The sequence below is a fragment of the Pristiophorus japonicus genome, chromosome 5 (genome assembly GCF_044704955.1).
Source record: "Pristiophorus japonicus isolate sPriJap1 chromosome 5, sPriJap1.hap1, whole genome shotgun sequence".
Taxonomy (NCBI): Eukaryota; Metazoa; Chordata; class Chondrichthyes; family Pristiophoridae; genus Pristiophorus; species Pristiophorus japonicus.
The window spans coordinates 230,291,231-230,309,839 of record NC_091981.1 but is presented as its reverse complement, the minus strand read 5'-3'; the positions used below and the strand labels follow the sequence as shown (position 1 = coordinate 230,309,839).

General features: G+C 43.3%; 1 protein-coding gene and 1 pseudogene across 3 annotated transcripts in view; both read right to left on the bottom strand.

The window, feature by feature from the left end:
• The window catches only part of LOC139264624 (voltage-dependent L-type calcium channel subunit beta-2-like), a 159,772-nt gene extending 149,260 nt beyond the window's left edge, over positions 1-10,512 (bottom strand). For all 3 annotated transcript variants that reach the window (XM_070881370.1, XM_070881372.1, XM_070881373.1), the window contains exon 1: positions 10,225-10,512. In XM_070881370.1, coding sequence (XP_070737471.1) covers positions 10,225-10,275 — 51 coding nt within the window. In that variant the 5' untranslated portion in view covers positions 10,276-10,512. The remainder of the gene's footprint in view (positions 1-10,224) is intronic.
• A 3,126-nt stretch (positions 10,513-13,638) lies between these two features.
• On the bottom strand, positions 13,639-13,757 carry LOC139264914 (5S ribosomal RNA; annotated as a pseudogene).
• Positions 13,758-18,609: the final 4,852 nt, after the last annotated feature.

Sequence of the window (18,609 nt, the reverse complement as noted above, 5' to 3'; positions counted from 1 at the left end):
GTTGACGGCAGCTTAGGCCTCATCCTTTAGTCATCACTCACAGTACCCGGTCATATTTTTAGTTTATGAACACGATTGATCATCAGCAACTGAAATAGGAAGCTATGGCCTTAGCTCCGGGAGCAGGGAGCCAAGTAACAATCGTCACAGAATGTGGGATTTATATCTCCTCAAACAGGCCCACAGCCCTTGTGATTGACATGGAAATAAATGACAAATGAAAATCACATTTTTGAATTTTTCATGATTTAAATAACTTCTTCCTCAAATCTCCATCCCAGTTGTGGGAGATGGCCCAATGAATCAGTTCATCATAGGCAGTCCCTCGAAACGAGGACGCCAAAAAAGGATGAGTTCAGATGTTTCAATGAAGGACCTAATATTCCAGGTCCTGAACTACATCCTGAAGGTGCCTGTGCGTGGATTTTTTTTAACGTGTGGTGGCCGTTGCACACTAGCCACCACACACACACACACAAACAATCTTATACCACTGGTTCACACTAACGTTTCTTGTATTTTTATTCCCTCTAAATTTTCTCCCCTTCTCTCTTGAAGGCACTGACTTTCGCAGGGTATGGCTCCACAGGCCCTGGTACCGTGCCTCAAGTGACATTCTTTATGTGTGAACCTCGACAGTGAGTGTGGGCAGACCATCATCATGGTGATTTTATCAGCCCAGCTTGATCGTGTTTTCACTTTTCAGGAGGTGTCAGCAGATAGAAGCAAGAACCCAGCTGATTCTCTACCAACCCCACCTAACATCCCAGGAGTGTTGTGTGGCCAATTACAGCACGTATATTCCCGCAGTGGCTGAGATCAACTAACTCAGGATAGATCAGGAATTGACTTTTGCAGAGAGCCAGCACGGGCTCGATGGGTCGAATGGCTTCCTGTGCTGTAACCATTCTATGATTATATGACTCGGTGAGCTTCCTGGTCTGTATGGCTCAGTTTAACATTGCACAATGTCAAGTGCTAACTGATCCAGGACTGATCAAGGTCCAGGTCGGTGTTTGGAGCGTGGGCAGATACAGCAGGAGCAGCGAGAGACTGTGGAGGGACGTGAACCGGGCCCAGGAGAGGCGTGAGTTTGTGGCCAGGAGCAGCACGGGCCAGCCCACACTGCGTGTGCATGAGAACTTCATATTTAAGTTTAGTGCAAACTTCACTCAGAGAAATTCTTAGTCCAAAAAGTGTATTTGGCCTAGTAACATGGATAGTGTGTGTGCTTTGTTATATTCTATGTTATAAGGCGAGTTACAAAATAGATTAAAATTTACAGTAAATTGTTTTTTTTTCACCTTATATGTTCTTCCTCAAATCTCCATCCCAGTTGTGTGAGATGGCTTGACCCTGTCGGTATTCTGGGCGCAGCGTGCGGGTCGGAAGAGTGCCAAAAGTACGACGGTACCGCAATCCGCGGCATTGCATGTCGTTTCACGTCGGCGCACCTCTCCCCGGCGGTACGTGGAAGCGCCGCCGCAAAGAGGTACCCGAGGATCTCGCCGACCGGGTTTTCGCCACGGAGGGTCAAATCACGGCGAAAACCCGGTCACAAAGTCGGCGAAAATCCAGCCCTATAGATTCTGAGGGGGCTTGACAGGGTAGATGCAGAGAGGATGTTTCCCCTCATGGGGGAATCTAGGGGGCATTGTTTCAGAATAAGGGGTCGCCCATTTAAAACAGAGATGGAGGAATTTCTTCTCTCGGAGGGTTATGAGTCTTTTGAATTCTCTACCCCAAAGAGCTGTGGAGGCTGACTCATTGACTATATTTAAGGTGGAGTTAAACAGATTTTTTAAATATAGGGGAGTCAAGGGTTATGGGGGGCAGGCAGGAAAGTGGAGTTGAGGCGAAGATCAGATCAGCCATGATCCTATTGAATTGTGGAGCAGGCTCAAGGGGCTAAATGGCCTACTCCTGCTCCTATTTCTTATGTTGTCCTGAAACCCAAATAACATTCATAGCCTGCCTAGATAACCAGCAGGAAACCCTTTTTGGATTATTTCAGCTACTGGATCTAGTCTGTGCCTTCATGGGATATTCCTTGTCTTCAGAAAGTAGCAGAATAACACTGTCAGTAGAAAATGTCTTAATACACCCACACAATACAGGTAAATGGATGTCACATGTGTATATTCACTTAATATCACCAAGAATTCAGTAACCAAGGAAATAAAGCATGTAATGATCAAAAACACCCGCACACTCTGCTTTCAGTCTTACTACTTTACCAACACACACAAAAAGGTTAAAGTACACTTACAGACGTCATATGAATGAGTATGGAGATCACATACCCGATAACGGTGCCTCTTACGCATTTTTTACTTGCTAACGTGAAATACAATTAGCCATAATCTGGATTTCCAATTAGTCACATGTGGCTAGTGGTTAATGGCAAATGTATTGGACAATTCTGCACCAGTAGGACTTTCAATATGCTGGACAAAGTCTTCTAGAGTGAAGTGAAACAACTTCACATAAATACATTAGACGCAGTAAAGCACCTTCTGGATTTACAGCTATTGAATACAGGTAATATATTTTTATAGCACACTAGGTTATATTTTGTAGCACGCTAGATTATATACCATTGAATAATGAATCAATAGTAATTAGACTAAACAAAAACAGCTTTCATCATCTCAAAAACAGGAGTATTTTTCCTCACATACATGATTGGAATCATGGCAATAGGAAGCCAGAATTTCAAAAACTTCACTTAGATCACATCGGCTTTTTTCTAATGAAAACAACCCAAATTTCTTAGCTGTTCCTCATAACCTAAATTCCTGACAAACAGAATCATCTTCATTGCTCACCTCTTGTACACTAATACCGTTCTTAGAATTAGGTGAATAGACCTTCATACAGTATTCCACACAGGCTCGAACCAAAGCCCTTATGCATCAACCACAGTCTCGATTTGCATTTTATCCCTTTTATTAATGCTGACAATTCATAGATTATTCTATTATAATCCCTTGATCTCTTTCCTGATCAGCATGTTGTACCACTGTTCTAAGTCATTAATATATATTTAAAAAGTAGCAAGCGTTCTTAGGTAACATACTTGTAAGCCACTTTCCAACATGACAAGTTCCTATTTATGGCTACCCTCTGTTTGAGTCAACTTATCTAGCACATATTATCTAGCTATGAATTGAAATGTTGTCAAGCGTTCTGAAAATCCACTGTATTTTCCTATCCTTTATGCATTTAAAATACACCACTTTAAAAAACACCACTTTAAGAATAACATCTTAGACAGTTGAATGTCTTCTTAGGCTGTCCCTCGGAGTCAAGGATGATGCTTCCACACTGTAATGTCTGTAAGCTTGTAATGTTTGTAGCTCCACACTGTGGATGTGGACGTATTGTGTACTGCAAGTGCAGGGTTAATAATAAACAGAACTAGGCAGATTTCCGGAGACTTCCGAGAGAGCTGCCTGCCATGTTAGGAAGCTGTGTGTGCTGTGCTCTGTGAAGATATCACACACACTAACATGAGTTCTAAGGTGGCCGATGAGTCCAATGCGGGATCTACAGACTCTGTCACAGGTGGGGCAGGTGGTGGTTAAAGAGATGGGTGGGTGGGGTGCTTGATTTGTCGTACGCTCCTTCCGCTGTTTGTACTTGACTACCACATGCTTCTGACGAAAAGACTCAAAGTGTTCGATGCCCTCCCGGATGCTTCTTCTCCACTTTGAGCGGTCATGGGCCAGGGATTCCCAAGAGTCGATGGGGATGTGACATTTTTTCAGGGAGGCTTTGAGGGTGTCCTTGAAGCATTTTCTCTACACTCCTGGTGCTCGCTTGCCATGTCGGAGCTCGGAGTAGGGTGCCTGTTTTGGGAGCCTTGTATCAGGCATGCGGACTACGTGGCCCGCCCATCGGAGCTGATTGAGTGTGATCAATGCTTCAATGCTGGGGATGTTGGCCTGAGAGAGAATGCTGACAGTGGTGCACCTATCCTGCCAATGGATTTGCAGAATTTTGCGGAGGCAGCATTGGTGGTACTTCTCCAGTGCATTGATGTACCTGCTGTACATTGTCCATGCAGGGTGATTGCATATTACCTGTATCCCTTCATTAAACTCAGCAAATATGCAGCAAGTTTCACAACTTCAAACTACATTCTCAAGACTGTCACATGCAAATGTCCAGCTTCTATCTGGAGTACTAACTCTTGTCCCTTTTTTTTTTCTCTACGTCCTTCTCGGCAGCAAGAGGCTACTGCGGAAGACGCCTTGGAGGAGGAGAATCCTCCTAAGAATGCATCGTCAAACACTCCATCTCTCCTAGACACCAGCTCCACGTTGGTACTCTGAGTGGATTAGATAGTGAGTTAGAGGGGCCTGAATGTGGTGAAACACCCAGCATGAGTGAGCAGCAGCAGCAGGTAGTGGTGGCAGGGACAGCTCAGAAGAAAGCTCACAGGAGGCAAGATCCTGTCCCAGCTCTGCTGAATAGGACAGAGATGAGGACTGAAGAGGCCCAGCCATAAAATCAAAGCTGCTGAGGCCACTAGGGAAGCACCTCATAGGAGTACCAAAGCTAGTAAACCTTCTTCAAAAAAAAGCATTGCCATTAAATTAATCAACTTTATCACATGTTGCACTTTTGTTTGCATTGTGCTTTTTAATAGCAGCTTGGGTTCGCATTGTCAGTATGTCATTGATATTGAAGTTGTCTGAATGGTTTGAATATTCTTTAATGCAGGGTGAAGGGAGTGGTGAAGTATATTACAGGACTGTTAAGCAGAGGGTCTACATGTAACTTTTCAGGGCAGGGGAATGATGTCACTGGAATTGCTGTATAATTAGCTCATCCTTCACATCTCTTACTGCGAGGCATTGAGATGACCCTCCTTGTTCGGCTGCCTCCTTGTCGTCCTCATGGTCTTCCTCATCCATTAAGGACTGTTGCTGTTCTTGTGCCTCCTCGAAATGCAGGCCTCTCTGTGGGGCGAGGTAGTGCAGTAGACAGCACATCACTACGACGTGAGAGACTCTTTGTGGGCCATATAGTAAGGAGTTCCTAAACCTGTTGAGACACCTGAACCTTTGTTTCAGCATCCCTATAGTGTGCTCAATAATGATCCTGGTGATTAGCTGGCTTTTATTGTACCCGTAATGCCCAGGCATGGTGGGTTTGCAACAGGGTGTCATGAGCCACATGTGTAGGGGGTATTCCACATCCCTGAACAGCCATACTACTGTGTTCCTGGGAGGATCGAATATTGGGGGGGATGGTAGACAGTGTAGGATAGATGGTAGACATCATGTTAGCTGCCTGAGCATCTTGTAGAAACTTGCATGATCCTATTGCTGTGATCGATCAGATTTATATAGTGCCTTTCACGACCACTGGACGTCTCAATGCGCTTTACAACCAATGAAGTTCTTTTGGAGTGTAGTCACTGTTGTAATGTGGGAAACGCGGCAGCCAATTTGCTCCCACAAAAAGCAATGTGATAATGACCAGATAATCTGTTTTTTGTTATGTTGATTGAAAGATAAATATTGGCCAGGACACCGGGGATAACTCCTCTTCTCTTCTTTGAAATAGTGCCATAGGATCTTTTACGTCCACTTCAGAGAGCAGACAGGGCCTCGGTTCAACGTCTCATCTGAAAGACGGCACCTCCGACAGTGCAGTGCTCCCTCAGCACAGCATTGGAATGTCAGCCTAGATTTGTGTGTGCTCAGTGGAGTTGTAGCCTTTTCTATTGACCAATGCCATGATTTTCTGTTCCACGACCCCAGCTGGTAATCTGTTCCACAATTCTATCGCCTACTTATTGTCTAAATATTTGGGGGCCAAATTGCCTCTTTTTTTGCACCCCATTAGCAACTCCAGGGGGCTCAAGGTAGCTTTCGCCCTGGGGAGAGGTGCCCTACCGCCTCCCGGGAAATTGCTCCGGAGATTGGGAGGCGCTGACGTCATTGCTGTGCACGTAGACACCTCACCACCCCGTGCCGACCCTTTTAACGCCTCATGGGCTGCGAGGCGGGTCGCGAAGCTTGCGGACATCTGCTTCCAGGGTGCTGTTTAAAGGGGAGGCCTGCAGCACCCCGGGCCGACATCTTTGTTGGTCTGCCCGACCATAGTGGCCCTAGTGTGGATCGGGCTGACATCGTGCAGCCCGGCGCGTGTTGGGTGCCGGGCTACTGGCCCAGTCTCACGCGTCACTGGGCCACCAGCAAAGGGCTGTGCAGAGTGTGCAGTGGCCCTGGTCTTTAATAGAAGGGGAGGGACGTTGTAGCGAGTCACGCTACGTGGAGCATCTGTGTAGCGCTGGACTCAGTGCGGCGCTACCGTCCCAGGACCACCCCAAAGGAAACGGAGCATCGGAGGGGCGTAAGGCCCAATTCCAAGTCGGAGGTAGGACTTCCCGGCTGGGCGGTAAAAGTCCCGGTCCTCTAATTCAGCAGATGACAACACTTCCCTGCTTCCAAAATTTCCACTCCCATGAGAAGTTTATAAAAAAAGGACCGAGATCAAGTTCTCCCCCATCCTTTGCATGTCCAGAGAGTAACAGCCCTCGGTGAACAATCATTCCTCATAACTCAGCCCTCTGAATTCATGGAATCGGCCTCGTTGGACTCCCAACAATAATTCTACATTGCGTGACACTCCTCCTCTACTTTTGGAGAAGTGTTAGCCAGTTTAACATAAACAGGTTAACTTAGTATTAAAATGGCAGATAAAAAAATGTTGTAGAAATCATTAAAGCATCCATCCGCTATAGCACCAAAAGCAATTTCTAGCATACAGCACTGCAGTGTCTATGTAGGCACAGGTCGTTTGTGATAAATCACTGCCACGATTACCCACACAAAAATAACAGCTGCTCAATGACATTCATTCTACGCGAACCGCTTTGCAAAGTTTCTGGGGTGCTATAAGGCACTAAATAAATACAAGGGACCAGATTCTGCTGGAGCAGGGCATCTCGCTGCATGCCCCATCAGTTAGACTTACAATTGCTCATTTAGGTTTTAAAACCGACAAGGAGGGTGAATTAGAGAGTGGGTAAATTCAATGTAAAATCAGGTTTGAAAAGAGAAATAAAGAGAGAGAAAGATCGGATTGAGAGTGGAAAAAAAAGAGACAGAAAAGAAAGAAAAGCATTTTTAAATGAAAAATTTGACATTTTTAAAATCTCCAACTAAAATTCACAACCTAAAGGAATGAGACTCTACACTTTATAATTGTTTACTTTCTGGACAAGAGAGGTTGATTGGCGATCATTACAATTATCACGTTGTTAAAAGGGTATTTACACTTGTAATTGCTAGACTTAACTTTCTGTGGCAAGTTTAATGGGCAGTTAATGTGAAAATGCAGCGACTTCATGAAAAGCACAGGGAGATTAAGCAGGAGATGCCATTTTAGTGAAGCTAACAGCGGAACGCGCAAATCAGCCAGAAACTTGTGGCAATTTGCAAATTACAAGATATCTCTACCTCGCTGCAATGTGCCAGGCAATTTACACATTATTAACAACGTGCATCGTTCACGAGCCATTATTTTTTTCAGCAAAATCTGGGCCATGATCTTTTTCTTCATGAAAACCTATACAGCTGTTCCTGATGAGGCACTTTGTGTGCATCATTTCTCATTCTTGGTACACCAATATTACACGATGAATTCATAGTAAACTTTAATTTTCGCAAGGCATCTGCTGTTTCTTGGGGGCGGTGGAAAAAAAAGAAATTTTTATATGTTTTTGAAACATCTTTTCCTTCACAATTCTGGATAAAATAATGAAAATCAAATATTTCTGTACTGATAATCAGAGAATTGGGAGACTAATGGACACACATGGAACAAAAACAACCCTGCCTGCATTTGTATTTCAGGGAACATACCAATAATACTCAGCCTCTGATATCTGCCAGTAAAAGCAATTCTGCCATCATTCATATTGATTTAAACAGTATTTATCGCTTTTAAACTAGGAAGTGAAGTCTAAATAGTGCCTAAAATGAGCTTGGAAGGAAATAAATAAGAGCTAAAAAGTATGTTGAAGTCAAATTTAAAAAAATGCTTAGGACTTAACGTGTCACACTATATTCTTTTCTGTTATGAATCCCATAACCTCTACTGTATTACATTTTTAAATATAAATTATTTTACTATTAAAAGCATAGTAAAAAGGGGGCATTAATGGGCCAAAACAGCATACAGAGTTAAAAATACAGCAATCACTTAACAATTTGAAGCTTCCAGTCTATATTATAAGGGCCTTCTTCAACCTTTAACAGTTCACCAAATAAAGACATGGAGCTTCTCGTGGAACAGGTGTTGGACAACTGCTGTCAGACACTTCAAATACCCAGCATGATTAATTTAACAGCTCAGGATTCCTTCCCAACAAACTCTTTTTCTTTAATTTGAAGTGGCAAGAATCAGATCTAAAAACAGTTAATAAAAATTGTCAGCAGCTCACAACCAGGGGCAGCAAAGCATGATTTTTTTAAACATTGAAAGACTCAGGCAATAGTGTTTACAAATTGTGCAAAAACAGGAGATTAGGACATTTGCCTAGTTCTGATGAAGGGTCCCATCTGATACATTAATATAGCTTTCTCTTTCAAACTTTGAGTGACTTGTTGAGGAGAATTTTAACCCCACCCCAGGATGGGGTTAAGATTTCAAAAATTGGAAGCCCAACCCCCAACTCACCTCTAATGCGCCCACTTCTGGTTTTGACGGAGGCAGGTTGGGCGACCAACCTGCTCTCCAGAGGCAGGTCCGTAATTAAAATATTTTAAAGTGCTGCATGCCCCGAACTTTACCACAGTTTTAAATTTAAGGGCTGATTTAGATTTAAGAGCCTTGTTTTCCAGGGGTCTGGAAAAACGGCAGCTGAAGGGGGGCGGGAACAGTCAGATCCAGCAGGTAACTGTCTTTCCAGTACTGCATTGGTGATCTCATCCCCCCGCCCTTTCTGATCTCTCTCCGGCCTTTCCGATCTCTACCCACCACCTTTCCAATCCTTCCCGCTTTCCGATCCCACCCCCCCCCGGCTTTTCCCACTCCCCCCGCCCCCCCAACCTCCATGATCTCTCCCTCCTTCCCTCCTCTCTGCTCCCCAGTTGTGGTCTACCTCTCAATCTGGCTGGTTGCTGGACAATAAATGAGGTCCCACCGGTAAATTCGGCAAGACCTCAATGTTACCTGCATTCTGCTACAACTCACCCACTCCCTCCACACCTTCCCACCAATATTGGGGCCGTAGTTTCTGTTTGTATTTCAGATTAGAGCTAGTCTCTATCGTGTGTAATGGCAAAGACAAAATTTAGTTTTAAAGGGAAACAATCAATAAGTCCTAAAACCCCATAGTTGGATAATTAGTTGTCTATAGGTCACTTGTTTGGCAGTTAATGTTTTCATACAAGTGATAGAAATAAAAACATAATTCTTCATTCAGCTAAATAAATACTCTTTTTTTTCCCAGCTGGTTTTCAATGAAAAGTGGTGGCAAACATTTGAGAAGGCATGCATCATTGTCATGATAATGATGCATAGCTAGATGATTTACATCACTGTATAGTGTATTTATAAACAACAGAAAAATTGCCAAATTTGAAGACATTGGCCTGTTTAAATTCAACATTAGTAAAAGAGCTTTTAAAGGCTTTTTTTTAAACCGTTGTAGCCAGCTCAGTATTCTAACTATTGCTGTAAAGTTGTAAGAATAGAGATGTGGGGGTAACCTACAAGCCGAATTATTAAAGCAATATTACAAAAGAAAGTTTAATCCACTGGGTATAGTTCAGTATGAATTAAGTAATGAACCAGTCCTTGAGTTGTGTTAAGTTACTGTTTAGCATACAAAAGATGCAAAAGGAGGCCATGTTTGGTTTACTTTATTTTCCGTCTATCGGAGTTTCTGACTGCATACCATTGTCACCTTGCTATTTAGTGCATCAATTGCTCCTGAATTGATAGAAAAACAAAATTGTAGAAATTTAAAAGGAATGTCTTTTAATTTACTTTCCATTAACTTGTGTTAGTATGTTCTGTCATATTGTCGGAACATATAAACAACAGGATACCACTGGGAATGCTGAGCAATGTCGCTTTGTCATCGATCAGCTGAAGTTCCTGAATGTAACATTCACTAAACAGTGCATTACTGCATTGTCCTGTGGGACTGGGCTCATTGCTCACCCTCTGGCCTGCAGATATAAACCACATGCTTACCTCAGAAAAAAGGTGTTCAGGATCAGGAGTCATTAGATGCCGATCAAGCATACCAAACTAGATCCAAGTGTGTCACTCGCTCTGGCAGGAACAGTTCTGTCTCGGACACAGGACACAAGTATATCCACTGCTGCAACCAGTGGAAACTATGTGCTGCTAGCTTTTTACACCTCCTAGTCGGGGGGCCTTACTTCCTGTACAGAATTAGGCCTGGCCCGCAGCTGCTGGAGCCTTGTCAGGAAATGTCGTGATGATCGGCTTCAGCTGTTCACTTGACCCAGCTTCTGCTTTAAGTTAGAACCCAGAACCAAAAATCCTGACAATGTGAATTAAGAGGCAGGATGGGAGGAACGCACTGCAGTCACAGTGACGTGGATCCACCTAGCAGTGCTGATGATTACTGTCAGTGAAGAATAACATTTCATTAGTGTCTAATACATGCCTCTGAGCATGCAGATGTTGAACAAGGCTAATGACTGGCCCAACCTTTGACCTCCTCTTAATAAACAACGACTGAGCAAACAATTAGCTCTGCCAACCACAACTGCAACAGCTAGCCGTGATTGATGGTACTGGCACATGCAGCTGTGCCGTGTTAGCAGTATTATTTTTTTTAATGCTTTTAGTATTTTTTCGCTGTGAATAAGTTGCTAGACACCAACAAAACAATCTGATCATAAACTATGAAAGCTTTCTGCATTTCTTAGTTGTTTTAAATATTCTGAACATTGTTAAAATTAGAGCCCTTTTAAAATTACAGATTCACGTCTTTGTCAAATGGCAATCACAGCAGACAGTTCAAATTTGTGAATGACCACTACTGCTAATATCCTGACACCCTACTATAAATATTGAATTGAACTACAGCTGACATGAGACACTATGGTAGCTGGAGAATTTAAATTCAGTTAATTAAATAAATCTGGAATTTAAAAGCTAGTAATGTCCTTCACGGAAGGAAATCTGCCATCTTTACCTGGTCTGGGCTATATGTGACTCCAGATCCACAGCAAAGTGGTTGACTCTTAACTGCCCTCTGAAATGGCCTAGTAAGCTACTCAGTTGTATCAAACAGCTACAACAAAGTCAGCACTGCGGGAGCACCTTCACCACATGGACTGCAGTGGTTCAAGGCGGTGGCTCACCACCATGTTCTCAAAGGGCAATTCAGGATGGGCAATAAATGCCGGCCTTGCCAGCAACACCCACATCCTGTGAACGAATAAATTAAAAAAAACTAAACCTAACTAGAATAATCCCCTACTTACTAATTCATGCTAGTGTCTGTCATAACATGGTCTCTTTGAGAACATGAAGTAAAGTGCAGTTTGTCATCAAACAATAGTCCAACTATAAACCAGAATGCTCTCCCTAAATCCTTGCTAATTTTCTCCCCTTCGTCAAAAATCTCCAAAACATCCTTCCAGTCTGATGAAACAGTTCACTGCTCTAGCAAGCTATGAAAGATATGGGCAAAGGGCTCTCATAACACCTGTCTCAATTATTTAAGGACCCTTGGATTGATGCTATATAAATGAGAAACATGAGTGGTCCCAGCACAGAGCTCTGGTACATCCCACTCAGCACTTCCCCACACCATGACATACATCCTGTACAAAGTACTTGTTGTTTTCTATTTTAAAACCTGTTTATTTTTTTATCCATTTCCAGGGTTTACCCTAATCCCTTCACCTTTGAATTTGTTAAATAGTCTTACATGAGGCCGCAAGATGACCAAAGCTGGAAACGGAATATTTAGGGGTATTTGAAAATTCAGGAGGACAGACAGAAAGCAAAAAGAGGTGGAGTAGCTCTGTTAACAAAAGATGTGATCAGTGCAGTAGTGAGAAATTATATTGGCTCAGAAGATCAAGATGTAGAATCAGTTTGGGTGGAGATAAGAAATAATAAGGAGAAGAAGGTGGGCATAGTCTATAGGCCCCCTAACAGTAGCTACACTGTTGGATGGAGTCTAAATCAATAAATAATGAAAGCTTGTAAAGAAGAAATGGCAATAATCATGGGTGATTTTAATCTTCATATTGATTGGACAAATCAAATTGAGGAAGAGTTCATAGAGTGTATCCGGGATGGTTTCCTTGAACAGTACATTGCGGAACCAACCAGGGAGCAGGCTATCTTAGATCTGATACTGTGTAATGAGACAAGATTAATAAATGATCTCCGAGTAAAGGGTGATCATAACATGGTTGAATTTCAAATTCAGTTGGTGGGTGAGAAAGTTATGTCTCAAACTAAAGGAGACTACAAAGGTATGAAGAGTTGGCTAAAGTGGACTGGGAAAATAGATTAAAGTGTAAGATGGTTGATAAGCAGTGGCAGACATTTGAGGAGATATTTCATAACTCTCAACAAAAATATATTCCAGTGAGAAGTAAAGACTTTAAGAGAAGGGAGAACCATCCATGGCTAACTGAGGAAATAAAGGATGGTATTAAATTGAAAAGTGGCCAAGATTAGTGGGAGGCCAGAGGATTGGGAAACTTTTAAAAAACAGCAAAGGACAACTAAAAAAAAATAAAGAAAGGGAAAATAGATTATGAGTGTAAATTAGCAAAAAATATAAAAAAAGAGAGTAAGAGTTTCTATAGGTATATAAAGAGGAAGAGAGTGGCTAAAGTAAATGTTGGTCCCCTAGAGGATGAGACATGGAGAATTAATAATGGGGAACAGGGAACTGGCAGAGACTTTGAACAAATATTTTGTATCGGTCTTCATGGTAGAAGACATTAAAAACATCCCAATAATGGATAATCAAGGGGTTATAGGGAGGGAGGAATTTAAAACAATCACTATCACTAAAGAAATAGTACTCGGTAAAATAAAAGGACTAAAGGTTGTCAAGTCCCCTGGATCTGATGGCTTGCATCCTAGGATCTTAAAAGAAGTGGCTGCAGAGATAGTGGATGCATTGGTTATAATCTACCCAAATTTCCTGGACTCTGGGGAGATCCCAGCGAATTGGAAAACCGCAGATGTAATGTCCCTATTTACAAAAGGAGGCAGAAAGAAAGCAGGAAACTATAGACCAGTTAGCCTAACAACTCTTTTGGGGACAAAATAAACATTAGATCAAGTGCCCCCCGATCTGGGGCACACTCCAGACACTTAACTGCCCCTTTTTTTTATAAATGTTTTTTTGGGGGGTTTTTTGTGTTTCTTTTTGTGACTTTTTTTTGGGGGGGCATTAAAACCAAGTGCCCCCTATAAAAGGGGAGGGGGACACTAAAAATCCGGCAATTAAAACAAATTAAACTTTAAAACATATAAAATCTGGTTGCCGGGGGTAACAATGCACTCTAGTCCCTCCAGCGCCCACCTCTTGCGGAAGGCCGCGAGTGTACCGGTGGACACTGCGTGCTCCATCTCCAAGGACACCCTGGCATGGAATAAAGCCTACAGCATCTGGTATTCCCAGGTGGTCTACCATCCAAGTACTAACCAGGACTGACTCTGTTTAGCTTTTGAGATCAGATGAGATCAGGCATTTTCAGACTAGTGTGGCTGTAGGCCCAATTAGCCTAACATCCATCGCTGGGAAAATGCTGGTGTCCATTATTAAGGAAGCAATAGCAGGACATTTGGAAAATTATAATTTGTCAAGCAGAGTCAGCATGTTTTTATGAAAGGGAAATTATGTGTGACAAATTTGCTGGAGTTCTTTGAGCATGTAACAAGCAGGGTGGATAAGGGGGAACCAGTGAATGTGGTGAATTTGGATTTCCAGAAGGCATTCGATAAGGTAGAAACATAGAAACATAGAAAAATAGGTGCAGGAGTAGGCCATTCAGCCTGTACCGCCATTCAATAAGATCATGGCTGATCATTCCTTCAGCACCCCTTTCCTGCTTTCTCTCCATATCCCTTGATCCCCTTAACCGTAAGAGCCATATCTAACTCCCTCTTGAATATATCCAGTGAACTGGCATCAACAACTCTCTGCGGTAGGGAATTCCACAGGTTGACAACTCTCTGGGTGAAGAAGTTTCTCCTCATCTCAGTCTTAAATGGCCTACCCCTTATCCTAAGACTATGTCCCCTGGTTCTGGACTTCCCCAACATCGGGAACATTCTTCCCACATCTAACCTGTCCAGTCCCGTCAGAATCTTATATGTTTCTATGAGATCCCCTCTCATCCTTCTAAACTCCAGTGAATAAAGGCCCAGTTGATCCAGTCTCTCCTCATATGAAGTCCAGCCATCCCTGGAATCAGTCTGGTGAACCTTCGCTGCATTCCCTCAATAGCAAGAACGTCCTTTCTCAGACTAGGAGACCAAAACTGAACACTATGGGCCCCAAGTTTCCACACGATAAAAAACGGGCGCCCCTCCGAGCTGGAAAAAAAACCTCGCGATTCTGGAGAGCCCTGCAGCTCCTTGTCTGTTTGGCGCGGCGCCCAGGGGGGCGGAGCCTACACTCGCGCTGATTTTGTAAGTGGGAGGGGGCAGGTACTATTTAAATTTGTTTTTTTCCTGCCGGCAACGCTGCGCGTGCGCGTTGGAGCGTTCGCGCATGCGCAGTGTGAAGGAAACATTGGCACTCGGCTATTTTTGTCGTTCTTTGTAGCTGTTTAATTTTTGAACATTTTTTAATAAAACCACATTGCCATCAGCACTGAGGCTTCCTGCTTACTGCCCCTCCCTCCCTCCCGTTCACGGGAACATCGCTGAGCTGACTGTAAGGCTTCCACCTCAAGGGGAAGGCTGCTTGCTGCCTGGTTACTGCCTGCCTGCCCCTCCCTCCCATTCGCGGGAACATCGCTGAGCTGACTGTAAGGCTTCCACCTCAAGGGGAAGGCTGCTTGCTGCCTGGTTACTGCCTGCCTGCCCCTCCCTTCCTCCCTCCCTCCCGTTCGCAGGAACATCGCTGAGCTGACTGTAAGGCTTCCACCTCAAGTGGAAGGCTGCTTGCTGCCTGGTTACTGCCTGCCTGCCCCTCCCTCCCATTCGCGGGAACATCGCTGAGCTGACTGTAAGGCTTCCACCTCAAGTGGAAGGCTGCTTGCTGCCTGGTTACTGCCTGCCTGTCCCTCCCTCCCGTTCGCGGGAATGACGCCACATCGCTGAGCTGACTGAAGCACTTTCACACAGGTAGGAAGATGGTTTATTTAATCTTTTCTTTGCTTATAAATGTTTATTCAGGTTGGATTTATTTGTATAATATTTGTAGAAGTATAAATAAGGATTTATTGTAGAATTTAATGACTTCCCTTCCTCCCCCCCTCCACCTCGTTCTGGACGCCGAATTTGTAACCTGCGCCTGATTTTTTAATGTGTAGAACAGGTTTTTTCAGTTCTACAAAAATCTTCAACTTGCTCCATTCTAAGTTAGTTTGGAGTACGTTTTCACTGTGGAAACTTTGAAATCAGGCGTCAGTGGCCGGACACGCCCCCTTTTGAAGAAAAAATTCTGTTCCAAAGTAGAACTGTTCTACCTGACTAGAACTGCAGAAAAAAAAATGTGGAGAATTGCGATTTCTAAGATAGTCCGTTCTCCACCAGTTGCTCCTAAAAATCAGGCGCAAATCATGTGGAAACTTGGGCCCAATATTCCAAATGAGGCCTCACTAAGGCCCTGTACAACTGCAGTAAGACCTCCCTGCTTCTATATTCAAATCCCCTAGCTATGAAGGCCAACATACCATTTGCCTTCTTTACCGTCTGCTGTACCTGCGTGCCCACTTTCAGTGACTGATGAACCATGACATCCAGGTCTCGTTGCACCTCCCCTTTTCCTAGTCTGCCGCCATTCAGATAATATTCTGCCTTCGTGTTTTTGCCCCCAAAATGGATAACCTCACATTTATCCACATTATACTGCATCTGCCATGCATTTGGCCATTCACCTAAACCTGTCCAAGTCACCCTGCATCCTCTTAGCGTCCTCCTCACAGCTCACACAGCCACCCAGTTTAGTGTCATCTGCAAACTTGGAGATATTACACTCTATTCCTTCATCCAAATCGTTAATGTATATTGTAAAGAGCTGGGGTCCCAGCACTGAGCCCTGCAGCACTCCACTAGTCACTGTTTGCCATTCTGAAAAGGACCCATTTATCCCGACCCTCTGCTTCCTCTCTGCGAACCAGTTCCCTATCCACATCAGTATATTACCCCCAATACCATGTGCTTTGATTTTGTACAACAATCTCTTGTGCGGGACCTTGTCAAAAGCCTTCTGAAAGTCCAAATATACCACATCCACTGCTTCTCCCTTGTCCACTCTGCTAGTTACATCCTCAAAAAATTCCAGAAGATTTGTTAAGCATGAGTTCCCTTACATAAATCCATGCTGACTTGATCCGATCCTGTCACTGCTTTCCAAATGCGCTGCTATTTCGTCCTTCATGATCGATTCCAACATTTTCCCCACTACTGATGTCAAGCTAACAGGTCTATAATTACCCGTTTTCTTTCTCTCTCCCTCCTTTTTTAAAAAGTGGTGTTACATTAGCTACCCTCCAGTCCATGGGAACTGATCCAGAGTCGATAGATTGTTTGAAAATAATCACCAATCCAGCCACTATTTCTAGGGCCAATTCCTTGAGCACTCTGGGATGCAGACTATCAGGCCCCGGGGATTTATCGGCCTTCAATCCCATCAATTTCCCTAACACAATTTCCCGCCTAAAAAGGATATCTTTCAGTTCCTCCTTCTCACTAGACCCACTGTCCCCTAGTACCTTCGGAAGGTTATTTGTATCTTCCTTCGTGAAGACAGAACCGAAGCATTGGTTCAATTGGTCTGCCATTTCTTTGTTCCCCATTATAATTTCACCTGAATCCGACTGCAAGGGACCTACATTTGGCTTTACTAATCTTTTTCGCTTCACATATTTATAGAAGCTTTTGCAGTCAGTTTTTATATTCCCTGCAAGCTTCCGCTCATACTCTATTTTCTCACTCTTAATTAAACCCTTAGTCCTCCTCTTTTGAATTCTAACCACATAAAAGGTTACTGCACAAGATAAAAGCTCATGGGGTTGGAGGTAATATATTAGCATGGACAGCGGATTGGCTAACTAACAGAAAACAGAGAGTCGGGATAAATAGGTAATTTTCCGGTTGGCAAACGGTAACTAGTGGGGTGCCACAGGGATCGGTGCTGGGGCCTCAACTATTTACAATTCATATTAATGACCTGGATGAAGGGACCGAGTGTAATGTAGCCAAGTTTGCTGATGATACAAAGATGAGAGGGAAAGCAAGTTGTGAGGAGGACACAAAAAATATTCAAAGGCATATAGACAGGCTAAGTGAGTGGGCACACATTTGGCAGATGGAGTATAATGTGGGAAAGAGGTTATCCATTTTGGCAGGAAAAATAAAAAAGCAAATTATTATTTAAATGGAGAGAAATTACAAAATGCTGCAGTACAGAGGGACCGGGGGGTCCTTCTGCATGAAACATAAAAAGTTAGTATGTAGTATGCAAGTAATCAAGAAGGCAAATGGAATGTTGGCCTTTATTGCAAAGGGGATGGAGTATAAAAGCAGAGAAGTCTTGCTACAACTGTACAGGGTATTGGTGAGGCCACATCTGGAGTACTGCGTACAGTTTTGGTCTCCTTATTTAAAGAGGGATATACGTGCATAGGAAGCAGTTCAGAGAAGGTTCACTAGGTTGATTCCTGAGATGATGGGGTTGACTTACGAGGAAAGATTGTGTAGGTTGGGCCTATACTCATTGGCGTTTAGAAGAGTGAGAGGTGATCTTTTTAAAACATATAAGATACTGAGGGGGCTCGACAAGGTAGATGCAGAGAGGATGTTTTCCCTCGTGGGGTAATCTAGAACTAGGGGACATAGTTTCAGAATAAGGGGTCGCCCATTTAAAACAGAGATGAGGAGGAATTTCTTCTCTGAGGATTGTAAATCTATGGAATTCTCTGCTCTAGAGAGCTGCGGAGGCTGGGTCATTGAATATATTTAAGGTGGAGATAGACAGATTTTTGAACTATAGGGCAGTCAAGGGTTATGGGGAGCAGACAAGAAAATAGAGTTGAGGTGAAGATCAGATCAGTCATGATCTTATTGAATGGCGGAGCAGGCTCAAGGGGCCAAATCGCCTACTACTGCTCCTATTTCTTATGTTCTTATGAGGGTCTTTGTCAAATGCCTTTTCAAAGCCTAGGTACCAATGGCTTCCCACAGTCCATTTGGGTTGTTACTTCCACAAAGCCGTTGAGGAGGTTGCTCAGGCATTATCCTACATTTCTGAATCCATATTGGCAACTGTTTGTTTAATAGATTATTGTTATACAGAATACCTCCAAGCACATTCTTCATGAGTAATTCTACCAATTTACATGAAATGGAGGTGAGACTAACGGGTCTGTAGTTGCATGTGTCTACTTTATCTCC